Raw genomic sequence first — 22,160 nt, 5'->3', positions numbered from 1 at the left:
CCTCTCTGTCTCTCTCTTCCCCTCCCGCAGCCAAGGCTCCATTGGAGCAGAGATGGCCCGGGCGCTGGGGATGGCTCCATGGCCTCTACTTCAGGCACTAGAGTGGCTCTGGTCATAACAGAGCGACACCCCGGAGGGGCAGAGCATCACCCCCTGGTGGGCGTGCCGAGTGGATCCCGGTCGGGCGCATGCGGGAGTCTGTCTGACTGCCTCCCCGTTTCCAGCTTCAGAAAAATATAAAAAAAAAAAAAAAATAAAAATAAAAAAAAAAAAACCTAAGTGTCCATTGACAGATTAGTGAATAAAAAAACAAACGCCTGACCGGTGGTGTCGCAGAGGATGGAGCATTGACATGGAACACTGGGGTCGCTGGTTTGACACCCTGGCCTTGCCCAGTCAAGTCACATAAAACAAGAATGCAATGAACAGCTAAAGTGAAGCAACTATGAGTTGATAATTCTTGCTCCCCCAACCCCGTCTCTCTTCTCTCCGTAAAATCAATAAATAAAATTTTTTTTAAAAAAGGAACAAACACACACAATAGAATATCATTCAGCCATAAAAAGGAATGAATTTTTGGTATTAGCAACAACATGGGTGAACCCTGAGCACATTGTGCTCAGTGAAATAAGCCAGACACAATCAGACAAATATTATGTGATTCCACGTATATGAGGTATCTAGAATAGGCAAATTCAGAGACAGAAGTAGAATGGAGTGATGTCAGAGCAATGGCAGAGTGAGAAATCACCTGGACCACTCACCTTGAAATGTTACAATTTGAACAGCTGTAACTCAGCAAAGGAACCTGAGCTGGGTGCACAGGGACATCTGCATTGAAACATCTAATGGTGGGGTGAGGGGGAGATAAAGACACAGCCCCAATACTCAACACTAGCAGTGGGGCTCCTAAGAGGGGAGAAATCCAGTGTGTCTGGGTTTCCTCCTGCCAGAAGTGGAGAGATTGGGGGGCCATGCTCAGGAGTTAAAAACCAGGAGTTGAGTACAGGGACAGGGCAGAAGCTGAAACACTGCTGGTGCTCCCAGGATCTGCCCACAGCCCACACTTGGGACAAACAAAGGGAAACACAAGCTGCTGAGACCCCTCCAGCCTCCTAGATATTGCCCCTCTCTGCCCATAACATTGGGGTGCAGAGAACTAACTCTGCAGAAGTTCCCCCTGAAGAATAGGGGTACTCTCTGTTTAGTACCCAGTCTGTTGGGAAACAGGGAATAAGGTTCAGCACCAAACTTAGATCACCATTACCAGGAGGGAAGAGCAAAGAAGGCAGAAAAGCCCTCTTAGCTCACCCTGCCCCCATCAGGGCTGCAGCATCACAGCAGGAGTCAGCCAGAGGATGTCATAGACCTAAAAACCTATAACCCAGCACCACCTATTGGAAAATAATAGAAAACCCTCTTGTAAATACATAATAAAGAAAGAACAATTCACACATGCCAGCTAGGCAGAAAAGGAATCCATCAAATACCATGAATAACCAAGAAAAGGCACAGTTCAGAAAAGAAATGAAAAATCTCCAGAAAGCAATTTCAATCACATGGAAACTTGAAATATAAACAACAGAGAATTCAAAATTGAAGTTCTGAAAATACTCAAGATGTGAGAAATCACTGATAGGCAATTTAATGCACTCAGATAAATTAATGAACAAAATGAGTACTTCACCAAAGAGGTTAAAACTTTAGAAAAGAACCAAACAGAAATTTTGGAAATAAAGAACTCAATATACAAACTGAAATATGAACTAACAAGTATAACTAATAGAACTGGCCAGATAGAGGATAGAATTGGTGACATGAATACAGGCAACTAGAGATGATACAGAGAAAAGAAGAGACTCAAAAAAAAAATTTTTTTTTTTCATTTTTCTGAAGCTGGAAACGGGGAGAGACAGTCAGACAGACTCCTGCATGCGCCCGACCGGGATCCACCCAGCACGCCCACCATGGGGCGACGCTCTGCCCACCAGGGGGTCGATGCTCTGCCCATCCTGGGTGTCGCCATGTTGCGACCAGAGCCACTCTAGCACCTGAGGCAGAGGCCACAGAGCCATCCCCAGCGCCCCGGGCCATCTTTGCTCCAATGGAGCCTTGGCTGCGGAAGGGGAAGAGAGAGACAGAGAGGAAAGCGTGGCGGAGGGGTGGAGAAGCAAATAGGCGCTTCTCCTGTGTGCCCTGGCCGGAAATCGAACCCGGGTCCTCTGCACGCTAGGCCGACGCTCTACCGCTGAGCCAACCGGCCAGGGCGAGACTCAAAAAATTTTAAAAATTATAGAGTTCTACAAGAATTGTCTGATACCATCAGAAAGAGCAATATAAGAATAATGGGGCCCTGACTGGATAGCTCGGTTGGTTGGAGAATCATGCTGAAGCACAGAGGTCGGTTCGATCCCTGGTCAGGGCACATGCAGGAGCAGATCAATGTTCCTGTCTCTCTTTCTCCTTTCCTTTCTCTAAAATCAATAAAATAAACATTTTTTAAAATTTAAAAAAAAGAAAAAAAAAAAAAAAGAAAGAAAAAGCCTGACCTATGGTGGTGCAGTGGGTAAAGCGTCGACCTGGAAATGCTGAGGTTGCCGGTTCGAAACCCTGGGCTTGCCTGGTCAAGGCACATATGGGAGTTGATGCTTCCAGCTCCTCCCCCCTTCTCTCTCTCTGTCTCTCCTCTCTCTCTGTCTCTCCCTCTTCTGTCTAAAATGAATAAAAAAAAAAAAAATCAGAAAAAAAAAAAAAAAAAGAATAATGGGGACCCTGGCTGGTTGGCTCATCAGTAGAGTATCAGCCCAGCGTGTGGAAGTTCCGGGTTCAATTCCTGGTCAGGGCACACAGAAGTAACCATCTGCTTCTTTCTCTCTCCCTCTCCCTCTCCTCCTTCCACAGCCAGTGGCTCAATTTGTTTGAGCATTGGTCCTGGGTGCTAAGGATAGCTTTGGTCTGAGTATGGGTTCCAGGTGCTGAGGATAGCTGAGTTGATTTGAGCATCAGATGAGGGTTGCCAGGTGGATCTTGGTCGGGGTGCATGTGGGAGTCTGTCTATCTCCCCACCTCTCACTTAATTAATTTAAAAATTTTAAAAAGCCAAAGCTGCAATGCCTTTTAAGATCTAGCATCAGAACTAGCCCAGCATCAGCTGAGTCATAGCGTTGGTAAGAACAAGTGAGAAAGGCAACTCAGACTTAAGTGATGGGGAAACAGCCTCCATCTTTTCATAGGAGAGCCACAAATATTATCATCTTATTTGCTCTCTATGAGACAAGTATGAATTCTAACTCACATTAATCAATATTCACAAGTGAATTTTGAGTCCAAAGTTTAACCAAGAAAAAATTTTTGATTGTGCTAAAATGTGTTAATGGCTAAACACTGAGAGGAAAAAAGAAGTCTTTTAACTGCCCTGGCTGAGTAGCTCAGTTGGTTAGAGTGTTGTCCTGACACGCCAAGGTTGAAGGTTCAATCCCCAGTCAGGGCACATACAAGGAGCAACCAGTGAGTGCATAAATAAGTGGAACAACAAATCAATGTTTCTCTCTCTTTCTCTCTCACTCCCTTCCTCTCTCTCTCAAATCAATAAATAAAACTTTTTTTTGTTTTTGTTTTTTAATTAAATATGCAAAACTTGACTCTGAAGAAATGACAACCACAAAAAATTCAGTGATAGAACTGACAGTTGGTAAAAAGTGGACAAAGAGTCTCATTGATGAATCAAATGTTTACTGCAAATACATGAAAAAAAATGTGCCTGATAAAAATGATTTCAGTGAAGTAAAAATGAACTTTGAGAAAATTTTGGGAATTGTTTAACCACACTGAATAGAAAAGTGATCCAGGAATCTAATTAGCTAAATGCAGTTTATGATTCAAAAGTCCTTCCCAACAAAAATTTGTTGGATTTTTTTTCTCATTGTGCTTATAAAACTGGAATCAAAGTGTCCCCAGAATAAAACCATCTGTTGTGTGAAAATGGTAGTATAAGAATGAAAGGGTCAAACATCCTGTGCATTTTCCTGCACAGGATATTTTTGTTTGATTTTATTATTTGACTTTATTCCCCAGACACCAGATAGCCCTATCTCCCAGACAAAGTCCCAGAAACAAACTGGTTATGACCTCTTTCTGGAGGGCTCTGGACCCCGCCCAGGCTTGTACCTCCGCAGTTCCCTCTGTCTCCCACATCCTGGCTACCAGTCCAAGTTTTTCTGTTCCTCCAAAGTTGTGGCTCACACCAAACTGTTCTTTACTGACAGGAAACATCTAGAAATAAGGGCAGCCTGACCAGGCGGTGGCGCAGTGGATAGAGTGTAGGACTGGGATGCAGAGGACCCAGGTTCGAGACCCCCAAGGTCGCCAGCTTGAGCACAGGCTCTTCTGGTTTGAGCAAAAGCTCACCAGCTTGGACCCAAGGTCACTGGCTCGAGCAAGGGGCTACTGGGTCTGCTGAAGGCCCACAGTCAAGGCAGATATGAGAAAGTAATCAATAAACAACTATGGTGTCGCAATGAAAAACTGTTGATTGATGCTTCTCATTTCTCTCCGTTCCTGTCTGTCTCTCACTCTCTCTGTCCCTGTAAAAAAAAAAAAAAGAAAGAAATAAGGGCAATTCCTGAGACTTTGACCAGTATGATGGCTGCTCAGTCCTCCACGCTCAGGGATTGTCCCTTGCTGGTTCCTTGGCCATCGCCACATCCTGATGTCACCCTTGCCCTCCTTACTCAAGACTCTGCGTCCTATCTCCAATCATGACCACAGGGATCTGTGACACCACCCTGGCCCATCCAGAAATCAGGGAACAATGTTCATAAATTCATTTCAGCTTCAAACTCACCAAATCCAAAGTCATCTTATAACTTTGTCAGGACTACAGAATGCCCAGCATATAAACTGATTTTTTTTTTTGACAGGAAGTGGGATTTATTAGTGTGCATAAGGTGGGGCAGCACCAAAGACTCTTATGAGTACAGGGCCTGACATTTGTCCAGAGGACCATGATTAGTGAGTGATGTACTTGACCCGAGAGCCATCTGGGACGAGCTGCTTTTCAGCCACTATGTCTTCAAACTAATCTGCTTTAAACTTAGTGAAGCCCCACTTCCTAGAGATGTGGATACTTGGCTCTGTGTAGGGCCTCCATCACATGTTCCTTGCTCTGTAGCATGGCAAGGATGGTCATAATGACTTGGCCAGTGTGGACCCTGGCCACTGTGCCCTGGAGCTTTCCAAAGACACCCCTCATACCTGTCTGGAGCCTGTCAGCACCAGCACAGGGCAACATCTTGTTGATGTGGATGACATGGGAGGGGTGGAGCCACACTGGAATGTGAAAGCCATCTTTGCCACAGCCTTTCACCATGTGCTTGTTGGCACAAATACGGCCAGTTTCCAGGGCTTCAGAGGAGTTGCTCATATTCATCTGACACCACGTGGCCACAGAGTGGGAACTCGTCCACTTTCGCCTTCTTCCACCCCACATCAAAGATGTGAATCGTGGCATCAGGGACACCTTGGCAGAAGCGAGACTTTAGGACCAGCTTGTTCTTACAATACCAGTAAAAGCGGGTGGGGCGGAGGCCCATGATCTTCAATGGCACCCCGAAGAGAAAGGATAAGCTGACTTTTAAAGGAGGGATAGCCTGTGGCGGTATAATTCGGTTAGTTAGAGCATTGTCCCAAAGTGCAGATGTTGCCAGTTTGATTCCTGCTCAGAGCACATACAGGAACAGATGTTCCTGTCTCTCTCCTCTCCCTTCTTCTCTCTAAAATCAATAAGCATTTTTAAAAATAAATAAATAAAGGAGGGAGGTAAAGATCTGTTCTTTCAAAAGAAATAAGAAAGAGAGCCTCACCAGGTGGGGGTGCAGTGGACAGAGCATCGGACCAGGACGCAGAGGATCCAGGTTCGAAACCCTGAGGTCACAGGCTTGAGCGCAGGCTCACCAGCTTGAGCAAGGGGTTGCTGGCTTTAGCATAGGATCATAGACATGACCCCATGGTTGCTGGCTTGAGCCCAAAGGTCACTGGCTTGAGCCCAAGGTTGCTGGTTTGAGCAAGGGGTCAGTCATTCTGCTGTAGCCCCCTGGTCAAGGCACATATTATTTTTACCACCTGAATTTTTAGAAATGTTTTGGGCTTTTCTTAACAGTTCCAGAATTTTCATAGATAACAACGTTAGACAGTAAGAGAGGGAGACAGAAAAGACATACAGAGGCAGAGGGAGAGTAGAGACAATAGCAGAGAGAGTGTAGATAGGGACAAAATGTAGATAGGACACAGTGTAGAAAGGCAGAGAGAGATGGACAGAGACAGGGAGCAAAGATTGTCAATCATTGCTCCCCAAACTAGACAGAACGCCCTACTATTTAGAAGGTTGAGATCTAGAAGGTCCTGGAACGTTCCACTCTGAATCTCAGCCCTTCTGTACCTAATTTTTTATCCCCATTCTGAATTTATAATGTCACCTCTTGTGACAGGGTCCTTCCTTGTCCCACAGGGCCCATTTTTGCTAAGTCATTCCCACTGTCAAGTGACTGGCCCTACATAGCCTCTTCAGCTTGAGTGACACCCCCCCCCCCTTCCTTTCCTTGTTAAAGAGTCTTGGGCCCACCATTCATTTAATCATTCATTAAACATTATACGCAGTTCCCATGTATCAGGCCCTTGATGAACAATGCTGGGGACCAGGCGAGACTTGATTTAGGGCCTGTATGTACCCTTAACCCCGGAGCCATCAGTCTGGGGAGGGAGGGGAATAGGAGGGCGGTATAAGCAGTGATAACACAGCTTGATCAGAGCTTTAATGGGGGAACATAAGGCAGTGTCAGCCTCAGACAAGATACTTACCCGGCCAAAATAGATTAGGGCAGGGGACCGGGCTGAGTCATCGGCGAGATGCCCCACGCCCACCCTCAACAGCCTCGCTCTCAGCATAAAGCCGGGATCAAAGAAAATGTGTTCCATCACCTCTCCTTCACCCTTTAGGGATTTCTGGCAACGCCCCTCCTCAGACCCAACCCATTAGCCTCTCCCTTATCTGGCCCCGCCCCATCGCAGTTTAGGTCACTCTTTCTAAACCTCTCCCCTTTATCATTCAATCTAGGTTTCAAGCGCCACCGCCGGCAGACTAACCGCACACCTATCTCACCATTTGTCACAGAGTGTTACTTCACCGTCCTCCCTCAGTTGTCTTTATAGAGTCCCAGCAGCTGCCGTGGCTTGGTTTGAGGAGCAGATGATAATTTCCAGCTCAGGAAGTCTCGTTATTGGGCAAAAAGCCCGGCTCCGGGCGGGGCTTAGTGCCAAATACTTGGCTGCCTCAGTCTGGGATCTCAGTCTTCCCTCAGGACCACACCCCTTTGTTCTCTCTATTGGCCCTGTCAGATGTTAATCAACAAAGTTACACATTTCTATAGGCAAAAGCCCACATCCTTCACTGCTTCCCTAATTTCAATTCGCCTCTTTCCTCAGAGGTGGCAACCTTTTTGGCCGTAGCCAGGGCCGGTCTCACAAAGTAGCCACAGATTGGCCAAACATCCCGTCACTCTTGATAAGTGGGCGGAGCCAGGGTTACTAGGGGCGGTGAATTGGCTGATTGGGCCTCGGAGGCGGGGCAGCGGCTCCTGTCAGCCGGTAAAATGGCAGCGGCGGAGCCCGCGGCGGCAGCGGTTCCCGGGGGCGGCTGAGGGGGTCGAGCCGGGGCTGCGGGTCTAGCGGCGCGTCGGCGATCAGGCGATGCGGCCCGGGACGGCGAGGCTTGGCACAGCGATGGCGGCGTGCTCGGCACAGGTAGGGAGGCGGCGAGGACCGGGCCTCCCGGGCGCCTTCTCAGGCCGGGGGCTCCGTGCTGCGGCCCTCGGGGGCCGGGCAAGACCAGGAGTCCGACCGCCTCGCCCCAGAACCCGCGGTGCGAGCCCTCTACACTCCCAGCACCGACCCTTGCGATCAGCCTCAGGCCGCTTCCTCTGCCTACCCTTTTCCCCGACTTTTCAGGGCCCTTGCGCAGACCCTTCTGGTCCCCCACCTCACCTCCCCCCTCCCCCAGTTCTCCTCAGGCCCGTGACCCCAGCCAAACCTCCTTACTGACCCTTCAGGCCTCCCCCAGCCCCCGCCTGAGACCTGCCCCCCGCGTTCCCGGACGCCACCCCACTCCTGATCTCTCAGGATCTCTTCCATCTGCAGACCCCTTGAGACCCAGTCCCTCGTCTCACTTCCCATCTTGTCTCTGGGCCGACACCTGCCCCCGGCCCCAAGGATGCCAGCCTCAGAGCCCTCCCTGCCCCTCCCTTCCGACCCCGGGACCCCCGCCTAGCCTCTGTAAATCAGGATTCCTGTCCACAGGCCTACCTTAGCCTACTGGCTCATCTCCCACCTCCCAGCACTCCTGAAAATCACCCCAGGGGTTCTCCCAGCCCACTCCAGTAGCTCCACACACACCCCTGATTCTGACTCATTTTGATCCGTGCTTCCTGCAAGTCTACCCTCACCTCCTGCTCAGCGCTATCCCCAAATTGTTCTGAGCGCTCTCCACACCAGAGACACATCTCTGACTACACGCATATATGCACCTGAGAGCCAACAGTTCTCACATGGAGAAACCCATGAACTAGTTCCCCCCCCAAAAAAGAAAAAAACCACATACTGACAGGCATTCTGTCACCCAAAACAGTCATTCAGGAGCTGCTGATGTGCACACACAATCAGACACTTGGACCCTTGACATATACAGAGAAACTCAGGACCTCCAACACAGCCCAGGCAATTGGGATTACACACACACACACACACACACACACACACACACACACACACTCATTCTCACACAGGGCTCCTCAACACCCCTTCTTGGACCTTTCCTACCCAGGTCCTCCTGGAGTCCCCAGTGCTCCCGCTCTGGCAGAGACTCGAAGGTGCAAGCTCACTGCCCTGCTCCAGGCAGCCAGTCTGCCCAGCTATACCAATCTCCCTGGGCTGGCACCCCCACCCTGGGACCCTGGAGGTGGTAGGGTGACCCAGAATCTCCCAGCACCCCTGTGGACACCTGCTGCAGACCTGTTTTCCTTCTTCCATCTCTCCCCAGTTTGCCCTTCTTCCAAGGGAAGGACACTCTCCCACTCCAAAGTCCCCCTGAAAGGACCCCTGCCTGCCCCCCAGACTTATGCAACCCCCTGGTGGGGCAGGGAAATTTAGATTGCCCCTGGCCCTGGCCCTGGTCCTGAAGTCAGGCCAGACTGGTAGAAGCAGCATGCCCACCCCATCACACCCACTGGCCTCAGATGGCAGGGCCATTGCTGCTGCCCTGGGACAGCCCCTGACAATCCATGTGAGTTCTTTCATCCACAACCAGTATGTTATACCAAAGTGAAACAGCTTCCTCCTCTCCTGGCATTTGGGACCCCATGGGGGTTAGGTTCAGGCCTGCCAGAAGCAGACCACTCTTTTTAAGGAATATTGTCAGAAGGGGAAATATGGGCTGGTTTCTCCCTCAGCTGGTCTGTGATAGAGCTAAAGCACTCATATCCACATGTCTTTTTGGGTTGCTTTGGCTCTTCCTGCCCATCCTGCCACCCCATCACCCTTGCCCTTGGGTCCAACCTGTGGGTCCTCCTTAGTTTCTGCAGCTGACTACTGGTGGTTTGGAAGGAACTGCAATTGGCTTGTCCCTGGTGCAGGAATGAAGTGAGACAGAGAGGAGAGATTATAGAACTGGCAAGCTGGCATGGCCAGACTGCAGGGAGTAAGGAGAAGCCCTGAGTCTCTACATGTGGATTCCAGATCCATCCAGACCCAGCACTGCTGGTCTGGGCTCCTTTGAGCCACATAAACATTCCTAGAAAATCCCAGGTAAACAGGACCAGGAGTTTTTGTGGGATATTCACCAGTGGATTCTGGATGGCCTGGGAAAAAAGCACATCTTGGCTCAGGGCATCAACTTCTCCATCTGGAAAAGGGGGAGATAAATTCTTAAACCAGTAGTTTGTACTGCAGGGGAGCCAGTGAGGTTAGGATGTTGCTTTGAATGTCCCCTGGGCACTGTGTGGAAGAAGTCAATGGAGTCCAGGAAGGCCATCGCCCATCTATAGGTGCTAGCAGAATCACTAGCCACCCTGGTCCCCTGGTTGTAATTAGTTGATGCCTCACTGCATGATGACCATCTCTTTTTTTTTTGTATTTTTCTGAAGCTGGAAACGGGGAGAGACAGACAGACTCCCGCATGCACCCGACCGGGATCCACCCGGCACGCCCACCAGGGGCGACGCTCTGCCCCTCCAGGGTGTCGCTCTGCCCCGACCAGAGCCACTCTAGCGCCTGGGGCAGAGGCCAAGGAGCCATCCCCAGCGCCCGGGCCATCTTTGCTCCAATGGAGCCTTGGCTGCGGGAGGGGAAGAGAGAGACAGAGAGGAAGGAGGGGGCGGGGGATGGAGAAGCAAATGGGCGCTTCTCCTATGTGCCCTGGCCGGGAATCGAACCCGGGTCCCCCGCACGCCAGGCCGACGCTCTACCGCTGAGCCAACCGGCCAGGGCCGGTGACCATCTCTTTGTAGCCAAGCTACCTTGCAGGAAGCTGGCTTAAATCAGGGCTGAGAGATGGTCTTTTGTGTTGGGAGACAGAGGATAATAGGGGGCCTGCTTCCTAGAAGTGTCTACCACCCACATGGATCTCTGACACTGAGTAGGGAGAGTTTTGTTCTGCCCACTTGCTGAAGGGAGAAAGTGAATGAAAAGACTGCTGAAGGTCATAAAGCACACAGGTTGGACCTTGTGTGGGGGCAGTGGAAGCAGGAGGCTCCCCAGAAGAGACTGAACTCCTTAGTAAAACATGAGAAGGCTCCCGGGGAGGGCCTGTGGGCAATATCAATGCACTTTTACCCTAGGCTGGGGTACAGGTCTGTATATGTATGTGCTTTGACGGGTGCAGGGGCCAAGGGGGAACATGATCCAACTTCCTCATGCAGATTATAAATGCTGATTGTTCTGGGGGAAGCCCTGTACTGGGATCTGAAGGAATGTCAAAGGTGATCCCTGCTCTGCATCTAAAGACCCTCTCTGTATCATGAGACAAGAGCTAGAACCAATAGAGCTCTCTGATCAGGCCCATGCCACATGCGAGGCCCTGTCCAAACACCATTTATATAGTATCTCATTTAATCCTCCAGACAATCTGGAGAAGCTGGGATTCTGGCATCATGCCTTTACCATCACATCCTGCTGCTTCCAGTGTGGAAGCATGAGACAGAATTATGTATGGCGTGCTGTAGCAGGAGCACAGGAAAGGGCCCTGTGCATTTCTGGGGTGTTAGAGGAGGTGGAGCAGGGATGATGTATGGAGCATTCCAGGCAGCCAGAGCACTTGGACAGAGGCCCAGGAAGCAGGAGCAAGTGTGATGCATTCAGAGAAGCATGCCTTGTTCAATGGGCCTCATCCTACAAGCCTTCATGTTTTAAAGGCAGTCCACGGGGCACACACCATGGACACTCCCTGGTCACAGCAATCCATACTTGGAAGAAATTGGAGAGGCAGCAAACCCCACTCCCTGGCCCCTGGGAAAGTCTGAAGCACATATGCTCTAGAAGCCAAATGGAGACAGTGGAAGGAAGGAGGTTAATTAGGAAAAATAACCCACCAAAACCAGGAAAAGATTGACCCCTTCCAGGGAGACTTTCAAGACCCTATTGGCATGACTCACTACACTTTTCTTCCACTTTTCTGAGCACCAGATGTGTTCGTGGGACTGCTTCTTTGGTGTCTTTCTCCCAAACCAGCCTGTGAGTCCCACGAGGACAGGGCATGTGCCAGCTCACAGCTGAGTCCCAGACAAGTGTAGGGCATGTAGCAAATGCTCAGTAAATGCTTGGTTGGTTTTAGAAGCTGACAGCCCTCTCTACTCACTCGCTTTTGAGAAAGACCTAGAGGTTTTCCTCAGAAAGAGTTCCATCCGTCAGCCCTGGAGAGCCTCCAAAGAAAGGTCAGACCCATCTCACCCCTGCCCCAACCCAGAAATCCTTGGCAGTAGGAACAACACCATCTTGGCCTTCAAGAGCCAAGAACCTTTGTAAGATGGTGCCTCTTTTATTCACCTGTCCCTGGAAGACTTATGAGGACTACATTATTTTCTTTGTCATTCTCAGGGACACTAGATATAAAGAAATGAGAGACTTGCTAGGAATGAACTTGTTTTGATGGCAGAAAGTAAGCTGGTAGCCCTGGCCAGTTGGCTCAGCAGTAGAGAGTTGGCCTGGCATGTGGAAGTCCCAGGTTTGATTCCTGGCCAGGGCACACAGGAGAAGTGCCCATCTGCTTCTCCACCCCTCCCCCTCTCCTTTCTCTCTGTCTCTCTCTTCCCCTCCCACAGCCAAGGCTCCATTGGAGCAAAGTTGGCCCGGGTGCTGAGGATGGCTCCATGGCCTCCGCCTTAGGCGCTGGAATGGCTCCGGTTGCTACGGATTGGCAGCCCAGATGAGTAGACCATTGCTCCCTGGTGGGCATGCCAGGTGGATCCTGGTTGGGCACATACGGGAGTCTGTTTCTCTGCCTCCCTACTTCTCACTTCAGAAAAATACAAAATAATGATAATAATAAATAATAATAAAAAAGAAATTAAGCTGGTGATGATACAGGATAGCAAACCTTTTTAACTTTTTTTTATGTCAGAAGGGAGTCTACAGGTTGTAATGGTCCGCCCTTCAGATTTTAGCCTGAAGGTAATTCCTGTTACCACAGTTAGCATCAATAATGATGATTATAGTATTACTAAGTTTAATGTTTAAACAAGGTCACCACATAAGGGTTGGGCCTACTGATGAGGGGAGGTTTGTTTGTTGATTCCACAAAGATTGGGTACCTGATGGCATACTAGATACTGGGATCCAGTAGTGGGCTAGACAACCCCTGCCCCCATGGAACTGTTTCCCAAAACGGAATAAATATTATGGGCCAGCTACTGTTCCAATCATTTGAGAGGTTTTCACTTAGTTATTCTAACCAAAACCTGTGAGATAGATGCTATCATTCGACCTGTTTCCAGAAGAAGAAATGGAGGCAAAGTGCATCATACCCAAGATCACAGGTAGAAAGTGGTAGAGGAAGGGTTTGAAACCAGGTTGCTAGCTCTGAAGTCCTCATGGGAAGCCAGGAGATCTGGGATCAGTTAACCACACACACAGCCATGATACATGGATCTGGAAACATCCAGAGTAATATGGAGGAGCAGCTAGAACTGGGGACAAGAAGAAGACAGGCAGTGACCTCTGCATTTCAGCTGCTGTCATTGTTACCCAAGGGGCAGCTGGCCCATCCATTGCCTACTTCTTGGCCAAGGAAAAGGACCGATGATACCAAAACATTTTCCCCGGAATTGGAGTCCAATAGGACCATGGTGGTGTGCTGGGCAAATGGGGTCAGCTGGCATCTTCAGATTCAGAAATGATTCTGTGTCCCCATAATCATTACAGGTAAGGGATTAGAAGCCAGGGGGAGGGGAAGACAGCCAAAATTGAAAGAAACTTGGGGCCTTTATTTCTACCTCTGAAAATGCCAAGCTCTGAAAGATGGCACATATACACTCACTTGCTCTCCCTGTTGAAAAATAATGACTGCCATTTACTGAGTGCCCACTATACTCGGGACTTCACGGATATTTCTAGAGTAAGAGAATGCAAAGAGAGCAGCAGCACAGCAGACCAAGGTAGGGAAAAATCTCAGGAGTCAGAAATCCAAGTCTGAATTTTTCTTCCCCTGAGGACCCTTTGAGTGACCTTCTGTTCAAGGTGACAACTTTCCTGTTAGAGCTGTCCTTTAATTTTTTGTCTGCACTGATATAGAATTGCTTGTTTTATCTTTAAAATGACTTTATTTTTGGCCTGACCTGTGGTGGCGCAGTGGATAAAGCATCAACCTGGAAATGCTGAGGTTGCCGGTTCGAAACCCTGGGCTTGCCTGGTCAAGGCACATATGGGAGTTGATGCTTCCAGCTCCTCCCCCCTTCTCTCTCTCTGTCTCTCTCTCCTCTCTCTGTCTCTCTTTCTCTCCTCTCTAAAAATAAATAAATAAAATAAAATAAAATAGAACTTGGAGAAATCAACAGTTCCTTTATAAAAAATAAAAATAAAATAAAATGACTTTTTTTTTTAGAACAGTTTTAGATTTGTGGAAAAATTGAGAAGATAGTACAGAGTTCCTGCAGGTGCCACACCCAGTACCCCTATTAGTAACATCCTGGGTTAGCCTGGTATCTTTGTTATAATTAATGGACCAATATTGATACATTATCATTAACTACAGCCCATACATTATTAAGATATTCTTAGTTTTCTCCTGATATCCTTTTTCTGTTCCAAGACCCGATACTGAATCCCACATGATATTTCATCATCGCATCCGCTTAGGCTCCTCTTAGCTAAAACAGTTTCTCAGACTTTCCTTGTTTTTGATGACCCTGACAGTTTTGAGAAGGAGTGATCAGGAATTTTCTAAAATATCCCCTGATCTGGCTTGTCACTTGTTTTTCTCATAGTTAGACTGCAGTAATGTATTTTGGGGAGAGATCCACAGGGGTGAAAAGCCCTTCTCATATCATATCAAGGGCAGGTGATACTGTTGATGCTGACCTTGACCACCTAGCTGAGCAGCACAGAAATTTTTGTCTTCATTTATTGAGCACCTAACTAAATGCCAGATGCTGCATTATTGGCTTGGAATAGAAAATTAAGAACACAGGCCCTTATACTCAGAATGTTCCTGATCCAGTAGGGCGGGCAGGCATGTACAGAAGTAATTGCTATAGAGTATGTCTTGGGCTGGGGTGTAGGGCTTAAGTATTTTCAGGGAGAGAGAAGAGAGCCAGGGCACTGGAGGCAGGGTGTCGACAGGGAAGATTTCACAGAAGAAAACTCAAACTGAGTCTTGGAAAATGCCTTTCCAGTCAGAGGAAACAGCATGTGCAAAGACAGGCAGGAAGAAGGAGGTGTTCGTGGCAGGCTGAGTGTGGAAGGACGGGATGCAGGAGGCAGGAGGCAGGTCTGTGTGCACCATGCAAATAGGTGTGGGCTCCACATCACAGTAGGGAGTGGCTAAAGGGTTTGGAACAAGCACTGGGAGGGTAGTATCAGGCCTTGCCCGAGCCAGTGGATGGCAGCATGGATCAAGGTAGGCCCACCTGCAGCACATGGAGGGGCTGGCTTTAGTCAAGAGAGTTGATTGGAAAAACTTCTCCACACGGGGGAGGGCAGGAGGATTTTTCTGAAATGCAAGCCCAGTCAGGTTACTGCCTTGGCCCACAAGGCCCTGTGTGGTTCTGGACCCAGCAGAACTGCCCAGTCATTTCTGGAGTTGCACTTACCTCTCCCCACTGCTTCTGCCTCGAGTTCCTCTGCTAGCCCACCACATCCCTTCTCTTAACTGAAGTATTATTCACATAACATAAAATTCACTCTTTTAAAGTGAACAGTTCAGTGGATCTTAGTATAGTAACAAAGTGTGCAACAGCCACACTGCCTGATTTCAGCACACTTCATCACCCCAAACAGAAACCCATAAGCATTCTCTCCCCCTCTGCATCCCACCCCCAGGCCTCAGTTCCCAGCAACCACTTACCGACTTTCTGCCTCTAGAGACTTACCTATTCTGCACGCTTCATATAAGTGGAGTCACGTCACTGGTGGTCTTTGGTATCTGGCTTCTTTCATTCTGCACCATGTTTTAGAGGTTCCTCCATGTTGCAGCACATATCAGAATTCCCTTCCTTTTAATAGCTGAATAATATTTCATTACATGGGTGGACCACATTTTGTATATCCATTCATTCATTGGTGGACACTTGGGTTGTTTCCACTTGTTGGCTATTGTGAATAATGCTTCTATGAACAGTCACATACAAGTTTCCACGTGTGTGTGTGTGTCTTGTTCTCTTGGGTAGACACCTAGGGGTAGAATTCCTGGGTCATGTGGTAACTCTTGTTGAACTTTTTGAGGAACTGCCAAACTGTTTTCCATCTACCGTATCTTTTATTCCAAGTGTTTGTCTCCATTTGTAGTAGAAAATTTGGATGACTGTTTCTTAGTCTCTTCCCCTGTATGATGTGGGTAGGTAGGGGCTTATGTCTCTTTGCCCACCAGCCTTCAGCCCTCAGCATAGTACCTAACACCTGGTAGGCATCCAGTAAATATTGGTGGGTGTGGAGGTAAGTTAAATTCCTCAAATAGGCCCTGGCCAGCTGGCTCAGTGGTAGAGCGTCGGCCTGGCGTGCGGGGGACTCGGGTTCGATTCCCGGCCAGGGCACATAGGAGAAGCGCCAATTTGCTTCGCCACCCCCCCCCTTCCTCTCTGTCTCTCTCTTCCCCTCCCGCAGCCAAGGCTCCATTGAAGCAAAGATGGCCCGGGTGCTGGGGATGGCTCCTTGGCCTCTGCCCCAGGTGCTAGAGTGGCTCTGGTCGCGGCAGAGCGACGCCCTGGAGGGGCGGAGCATCACCCCGGAGGGGCAGAGCGTCGCCCCTGGTGGGCGTGCCGGGTGGATCCCGGTGGGGCGCATGCGGGGGTCTGTCTGACTGTCTCTCCCCATTTCCAGCTTCAGAAAAAAAAAAAAAGAAAGAAAGAAAAATTCCTCAAATATTTTTCAACTCAAGTTGTACCAGGTTCAGTGGGAAGCACTGTAGTAGCAGGGAGCCAAACAGTGATGATCCTTACCCTTGCCAGAGGTCTGATGGAGATGTTCAGGGGTCAGTTGGTGACCTTGGATGGTGCTCAGGAAAAAGGAAAAGCTAGAAACAAGTGTCATAATCACTGACATATATTCACTCATGTAAGTCATGGGAGTGAAATCACCAAGGGCATGAGGTGCAAGGGCCAAGGCAAAGCCTACAGAAGAACAGGTACCATGGGGAGGCTGAGAAGCCCTAGGAGAGAAGCAGGAGCCCCAGGAGCCCAGCCTCTTGAAAACTATGTGGGAGAGGACTTCAAGAAGGAGGAGTCATGACTGACGGCAGCTAAACACCCCTGAGAGGGAGGAGGTGGGGGATGTCTGGCATCTGGACTTTTCTGCCCCCATACTCCTTGCCCCAGCTTATCAGCAGAGTCTCTTCCCACCCCTCTTTCTTGGTTCAGTTTCCTAAGCCAAGGGCCACCCTATGAGGTGAGGTGGATAGTGGTGCCAGCAAGAGAGGGTTAGGTGGCTCACTGCCTAATTTGCAGGAACCAGGATCACCCTTCAGGTAGAGGAGGTAGAGCAGAGGCAGAGAACATTGAAATTGGGGACATTAAGTGGCTAGGACCTCAGATTAGAGGGAGCCCGTGTGTGGGTTGTAGAGGCATGGCCCCTTGGCCCTAGAGGGATCCTGCTTTGTCTCTGCATCTCTGTGCCCATCCAGCAAGGGTGGAATGGCTACATGCCCTGTGCAGTTGTGTTCTCTTCACCTCATTCCACTCCATTTTCCATGGCTAGAACAGCAACTGGCCTTCAGTGCCACGGAAGGAATGGTTGAGCCAGTAAGAGTTATGGCACTCTTCAGAGGGAGGCAGGGCTGCCCATAAAGTTAGGACAGCAGCAAGCCAGTGTCCATCCCAATCTACTCAGTTCCAAAGGTAGGAAGGTCTTGTCGAGTACAGGAAGTACGCATGTGCATGTGTATGCAAGACTGTGTATGGGGCCTGACCAGGCAGTGGCGCAGTGGATAGAGCATCAGCCTGGGACTCTGAAGACCCAGGATTGAAACCCCAAGGTCACTGGCTTGAGCGCAGGCTCATCCAGCTTGAGCATCAGATCACCAGACAGCATGAGCATGGAATCATAGACATGACCTCATGGTCGCTGGCTTGAGCCCAAAGGTCCCTGGCTTGAAACCCAAGATCACTGGCTTGAGCAAGGGGTCACTGGCTCAGCTGAAGCCCCCCAGTGAAAGCACATATGAGAAAGTAATCAATGAACAACTAAAGTGCTGCAACTACGAGTTGATGCTTCTAATCCCTCTCCCTTCCCTTCTCTCTCACTTTCTCTCTCTCTCTCTCTCTCTCTCTCTCTCATGCACACACACTCTAAAAGAAATAAAGTGTGCATGGGTGTGTATGGATGTGAGATAGCATGTGTTTGTGAATGTGAATACATATGAGTATGTGTCTGCCTGTGTATCTGAATATGTGAGTTGTGTATGAGTGTGAGAGTGTGTATGAGTGTTATCTGCCTGTATGAGTGTGTGTGTGTGTGCATTCAGGAGATGACTTCCAGTGCAGAGCAGTGTTTAGAGAGTCTGGGGATGAGTCAAGGCAAAGTTCCTGAAGGATCAGAAGTTTCTGCCTTTCAGACTGCAAATTTCAGCCTTGTGCATTGAGTCAATTTTATTTCCTGAATGAAAGACACATTACTATATGGTGAATAGCTGAACACACTCTACTTGTGGGTGGCTCCTGGTTTTGTTTCATTTTTTAATCAGAAACTCAGACCTAAACCATTCTCTTGGGCTCTTTAGGGAAAAGGATGGGCCAACTTGCTCCGAGGTTTGGGACACCTGGGCTCAGCAAGGAGAGGAGGTTCTAGGTCATGACCCTGGCCATATGTGGTCTGTTTCTCTGAAGTCCCCACTGCTCCCCAAATTCAATTGTACTTCTGAGGCTCTGATCTACACCTCCACCAACTCCTCCCCATCTCCCGGCTCTGAAGCTGGGAAACTCATGCTGCCTTCCCAGCCTCTCCTCATCCAGAGATCCTTCCAGGTCAGCACTTCCTGTCCACAGACTTAACTCTGCAGGAGGCCCTGGAGCAGCCCCACTGTCCCTATATCAGGTATAATTAACTCCTGGCTAGATGGTGCACTCAGCTTGATCATTGGAGCAGGTGGTCCCCAGCCAGCCAGGCAATGGGAGCTACAGGCCTTCTGGTTCTGACAGCAGCCGCCACCTAGAGTTTGTACCACTCATCGAAAGCCAGACCCTCAGTACTCAAGAGACTTGAGGAGACCTCAGGAGCCAGAGATAGAAACAGTGGCCTTTGGGAGTCACAGAGTAGGTGAGGGACGGTTCTGGGCCCCCCCATGAGATGAAAGAAGAATGGCACTCCCCCACCCCCCACCCCATAACAGGGCAGCATGAGGAAAGGAGGCCAGAATCAAGCTCGTGGCCAGGGTGAAGTCCAGCTAACCTATGGGCCCTTGGGTGTTGGCTGGGGACTAAGCTCTGACTTCAGGAAAGTGCCCAGTGACCTGAGGTGACCAGGCAGGTGTGGAGTCTGCTTCTATCCTGTAACTATCCCCCTGCTGCCTGGGGACCAGTTCTTTCCTCTCCAGAGACCAGGCAAGGGCCCCTATGCAGGATGAGCTGTCAGTCAGGTCAGGTGGGACGCAAGAGCACATAGTGGACTCCTGGTACAGAGCATGAAGGGGAATGGGTGGGCGTGAAGTAGCTGCCCATAGTGGTGGTGGGGAAGCAGGATTTTCTTACTGCCCCCATGACCCTGGGGACCCTGATCTTCTTAGATCCTTTGCACTAACCTGGGCTCACCATAACTGAGCATGACTGAGTAGAAGGAACACCATCCCCAGCTCCTAGCGGCTTGACCCATACAACCTCCTACAAGGTGATACCAGCCCCTGCAGGTGTCCGTACCAGGCATAGCAGAACCCCAGAGCCCTGGTTCCCAGCTAGCCCTCAGCCCTGGCCCCAGGATGCATAGTAAAGGCTGATATTTATGGCATGATCACTATCAGGCACTGTTCTCACAGGTCATGTGCCGGTAGCATGCTCAGTTCTCACAGTCACCCTCTGAGGTCTTTAGAGACTCAGAAGTCAAGTAACTGGTCCAAGGCCAGACAGCTGGTTGAGGGGGTGCCTTGGTCTCTCTGAGTCCAGAACCTTAGCTGTGGCCTTGATGCTGAGCTGCCTCTCATGGAACTGGCAGAAGGCAAGAGGTCATTGTCCTTGGACCCCCCCAGGATGTGGGGCCAGACCATCCTCAGAAAGAATAGGAGAGATGACCTGACACCTGCCTGGTACCCAGCAGGCCAAGATCAAGATACCCATCAGAGCCTGCAGCTCTCACTCTGTGTCCACTAGGGCACAGATTTCCAGCACTTTGACGGGTCCCTGGCTTCCCAGCCCAAGGGGAGTAGACTCCTCTGCCAATTGGCAGTACCAGATAATTAACAATAAAGAATAATTGTTTCAGGCTGTGCCAGCAGCCCACTTTGGTTGATGAGACAGGGAAGGTCAGATGCTAAGGCAGGCTTTTTAGGGCAGGCCACAGCAGGGGATAGAGGCCAAGGCTGTCATGAAGGGCTGCTAAAGCAGGCTCCTGCACCTCAAGGTCCCAGCAGGAGTCCTGAGTGGTGGACGCCTTGGCCTCAGGCTCTGCTGAAGACTCAGGAGTGTGGAGCCTTGGCCATCACACCCATGGACAGCAGGACAGCTGGGCCTTGCCATGGTCCTACTGTCTCTGTCCAGGCATCTAGAGTAGAAGGTGCTGGTGCGCTGTCATCTGGACTGGGGTGTGTGGGGACGAGAGGTGCACTGAGTGGACAGACCAGAAGTGGGAGCCCAGAGTGAGGAAATATCCATAGGTGAGCAGCAGGCTCAGCTGGCCCAGAGCTGGCAAGATGGAGTGGACACCCAACTCAATACTGACCATGTGTGCCTTCGGCCCCCAGACAGAGCTGTGACCTGGCTCCACTTGCAGCTGATGAGCCTGCACACCATGGCAAGCCCCACTCTGAGCCCCGACTCCTCATCCCAGGAGGCCCTGTCAGCTCCCACCTGCTCCCCCACCTCTGACTCTGAGAACCTCAGCCCCGATGAGCTGGAGCTGCTGGCCAAACTCGAAGAGCAGAACCGGTGAGTTGAGGCCTTGGGGGGATGCAGGGCACAACGTGGGTCCCAAACAGGAGTTCTTGTGTCCCCTCACACTCATATCTGAGTCTAGTCCTGGGCAAAGTAATAGCCCCCACCAGAGGCAATGTCATTCTCCTAACCCTGAGTGAACAGAGTTTCCCATTCAGATGAGGAGACCAAGTTTTCTAGAGGCAGAGTGAACTGTGACCCTGGCCGTGTTTCTCAAGCTGGTGTTGGACAGAAGAGTAAAAGCTCTGACTCTGAGTCAGGCCTTCCCACCTTTTTCCTCTGGCCCTCTCCTTGTTTTAAAATGGAGGTTTATTCCCAAAACACTAATTTGAAAGACTATATATACTTCTATGTTCATTGCAGCATTATTTACTATAGCCAAGATATAGAAGCAACCCAAGTATTCATCAATAGACAAGTGGATTAAAAAGCTGGGGTACAGGCCTGACCTGTGGTGGCGCAGTGGATAAAGCATCGACCTGGAAATGCTGAGGTCGCCGGTTCGAAACCCTGGGCTTGCCTGGTCAAGGCACATATGGGAGTTGATGCTTCCAGCTCCTCCCCCCCTTCTCTCTCTGTGTCTCTCCTCTCTGTCTCTCTCTCTCCTCTCTAAAATGAATAAATAAATGAAAAAAAAAACTATAGAAAAGCTGGGGTACATTTACACAATGATACTCTGCAGGAGCTCCAGTGGCACAATTGATTAGTGCATAGTACTTATATAACAGTGCATAGCGGAATACCCTGCAGACATAAAAAAGAAGGAAATCTTATCATTTGTGACAGCATGAATGGACCTAAAGGGTATTATACTAAGTGAAATAAGTCAGAAAAAGACAAATAACATGATTTCATTTATATGTAGAATCTAAAGAACAATATAAACAAACAAAACAGAAACAGCCTGACTAGGCGGTGGCACAGTGGATAGAGCGTCGGACTGGGACGCAGAGGACTCAGGTTCGAAACCCCGAGGTCGCCAATTTGAGCCTGGGCTCATCTGGTTTGAGCAAGGCTCACCAGCTTGCTGGACCCAAGATCGCCCGGTCTACTGTAGCCCCCCGATCAAGGCACATATGAGAAAGCAATCACTGAGAAACTAAGGTGCCGCAACAAAGAATTGATGTTTCTCATCTCTCTCCTTTCCAGTCTGTTCCTCTCTCTCTGTCTCTGTCACACACACACACATAAAACAGAAACAGATTCGTAGATATAGAGAACAGACTGAGGGTTGGTTGCCAGAAGGGAGGTGAAGGAATTGAGAAGCACAGACTGGTAGTTACAAAATAGTCACAGGGATGTAAAGTACAGCATAGGGAATATAGTCAACCATAT

General features: G+C 49.5%; 1 protein-coding gene and 1 pseudogene across 4 annotated transcripts in view; one reads left to right on the top strand and one right to left on the bottom strand.

Annotated features, from left to right (window-relative positions):
• Window positions 1-4,967: 4,967 nt before the first annotated feature.
• On the bottom strand, window positions 4,968-5,681 carry LOC136389296 (large ribosomal subunit protein uL16-like; annotated as a pseudogene).
• Window positions 5,682-7,618: 1,937 nt separating this feature from the next.
• Window positions 7,619-22,160, top strand: part of EVI5L (ecotropic viral integration site 5 like) — a 34,429-nt gene continuing 19,887 nt past the window's right edge. For 2 of the 4 annotated variants that reach the window (XM_066352601.1, XM_066352592.1), the window contains exons 1-2: window positions 7,619-7,797; window positions 20,636-20,819. In XM_066352601.1, coding sequence (XP_066208698.1) covers window positions 20,668-20,819 — 152 coding nt within the window. In that variant the 5' untranslated portion in view covers window positions 7,619-7,797; window positions 20,636-20,667. Of the gene's footprint in view, window positions 7,798-20,635; window positions 20,820-22,160 lie in introns of those variants that run through there. The other 2 variants (XM_066352616.1, XM_066352610.1) reach the window with 2 other exon arrangements.

This window comes from Saccopteryx leptura, chromosome 1 (assembly GCF_036850995.1).
Source record: "Saccopteryx leptura isolate mSacLep1 chromosome 1, mSacLep1_pri_phased_curated, whole genome shotgun sequence".
Classification (NCBI taxonomy): Eukaryota; Metazoa; Chordata; class Mammalia; order Chiroptera; family Emballonuridae; genus Saccopteryx; species Saccopteryx leptura.
The sequence above is the reverse complement of the archived record's forward strand: the minus strand, read 5'-3'. Positions and strand labels throughout refer to the sequence as shown.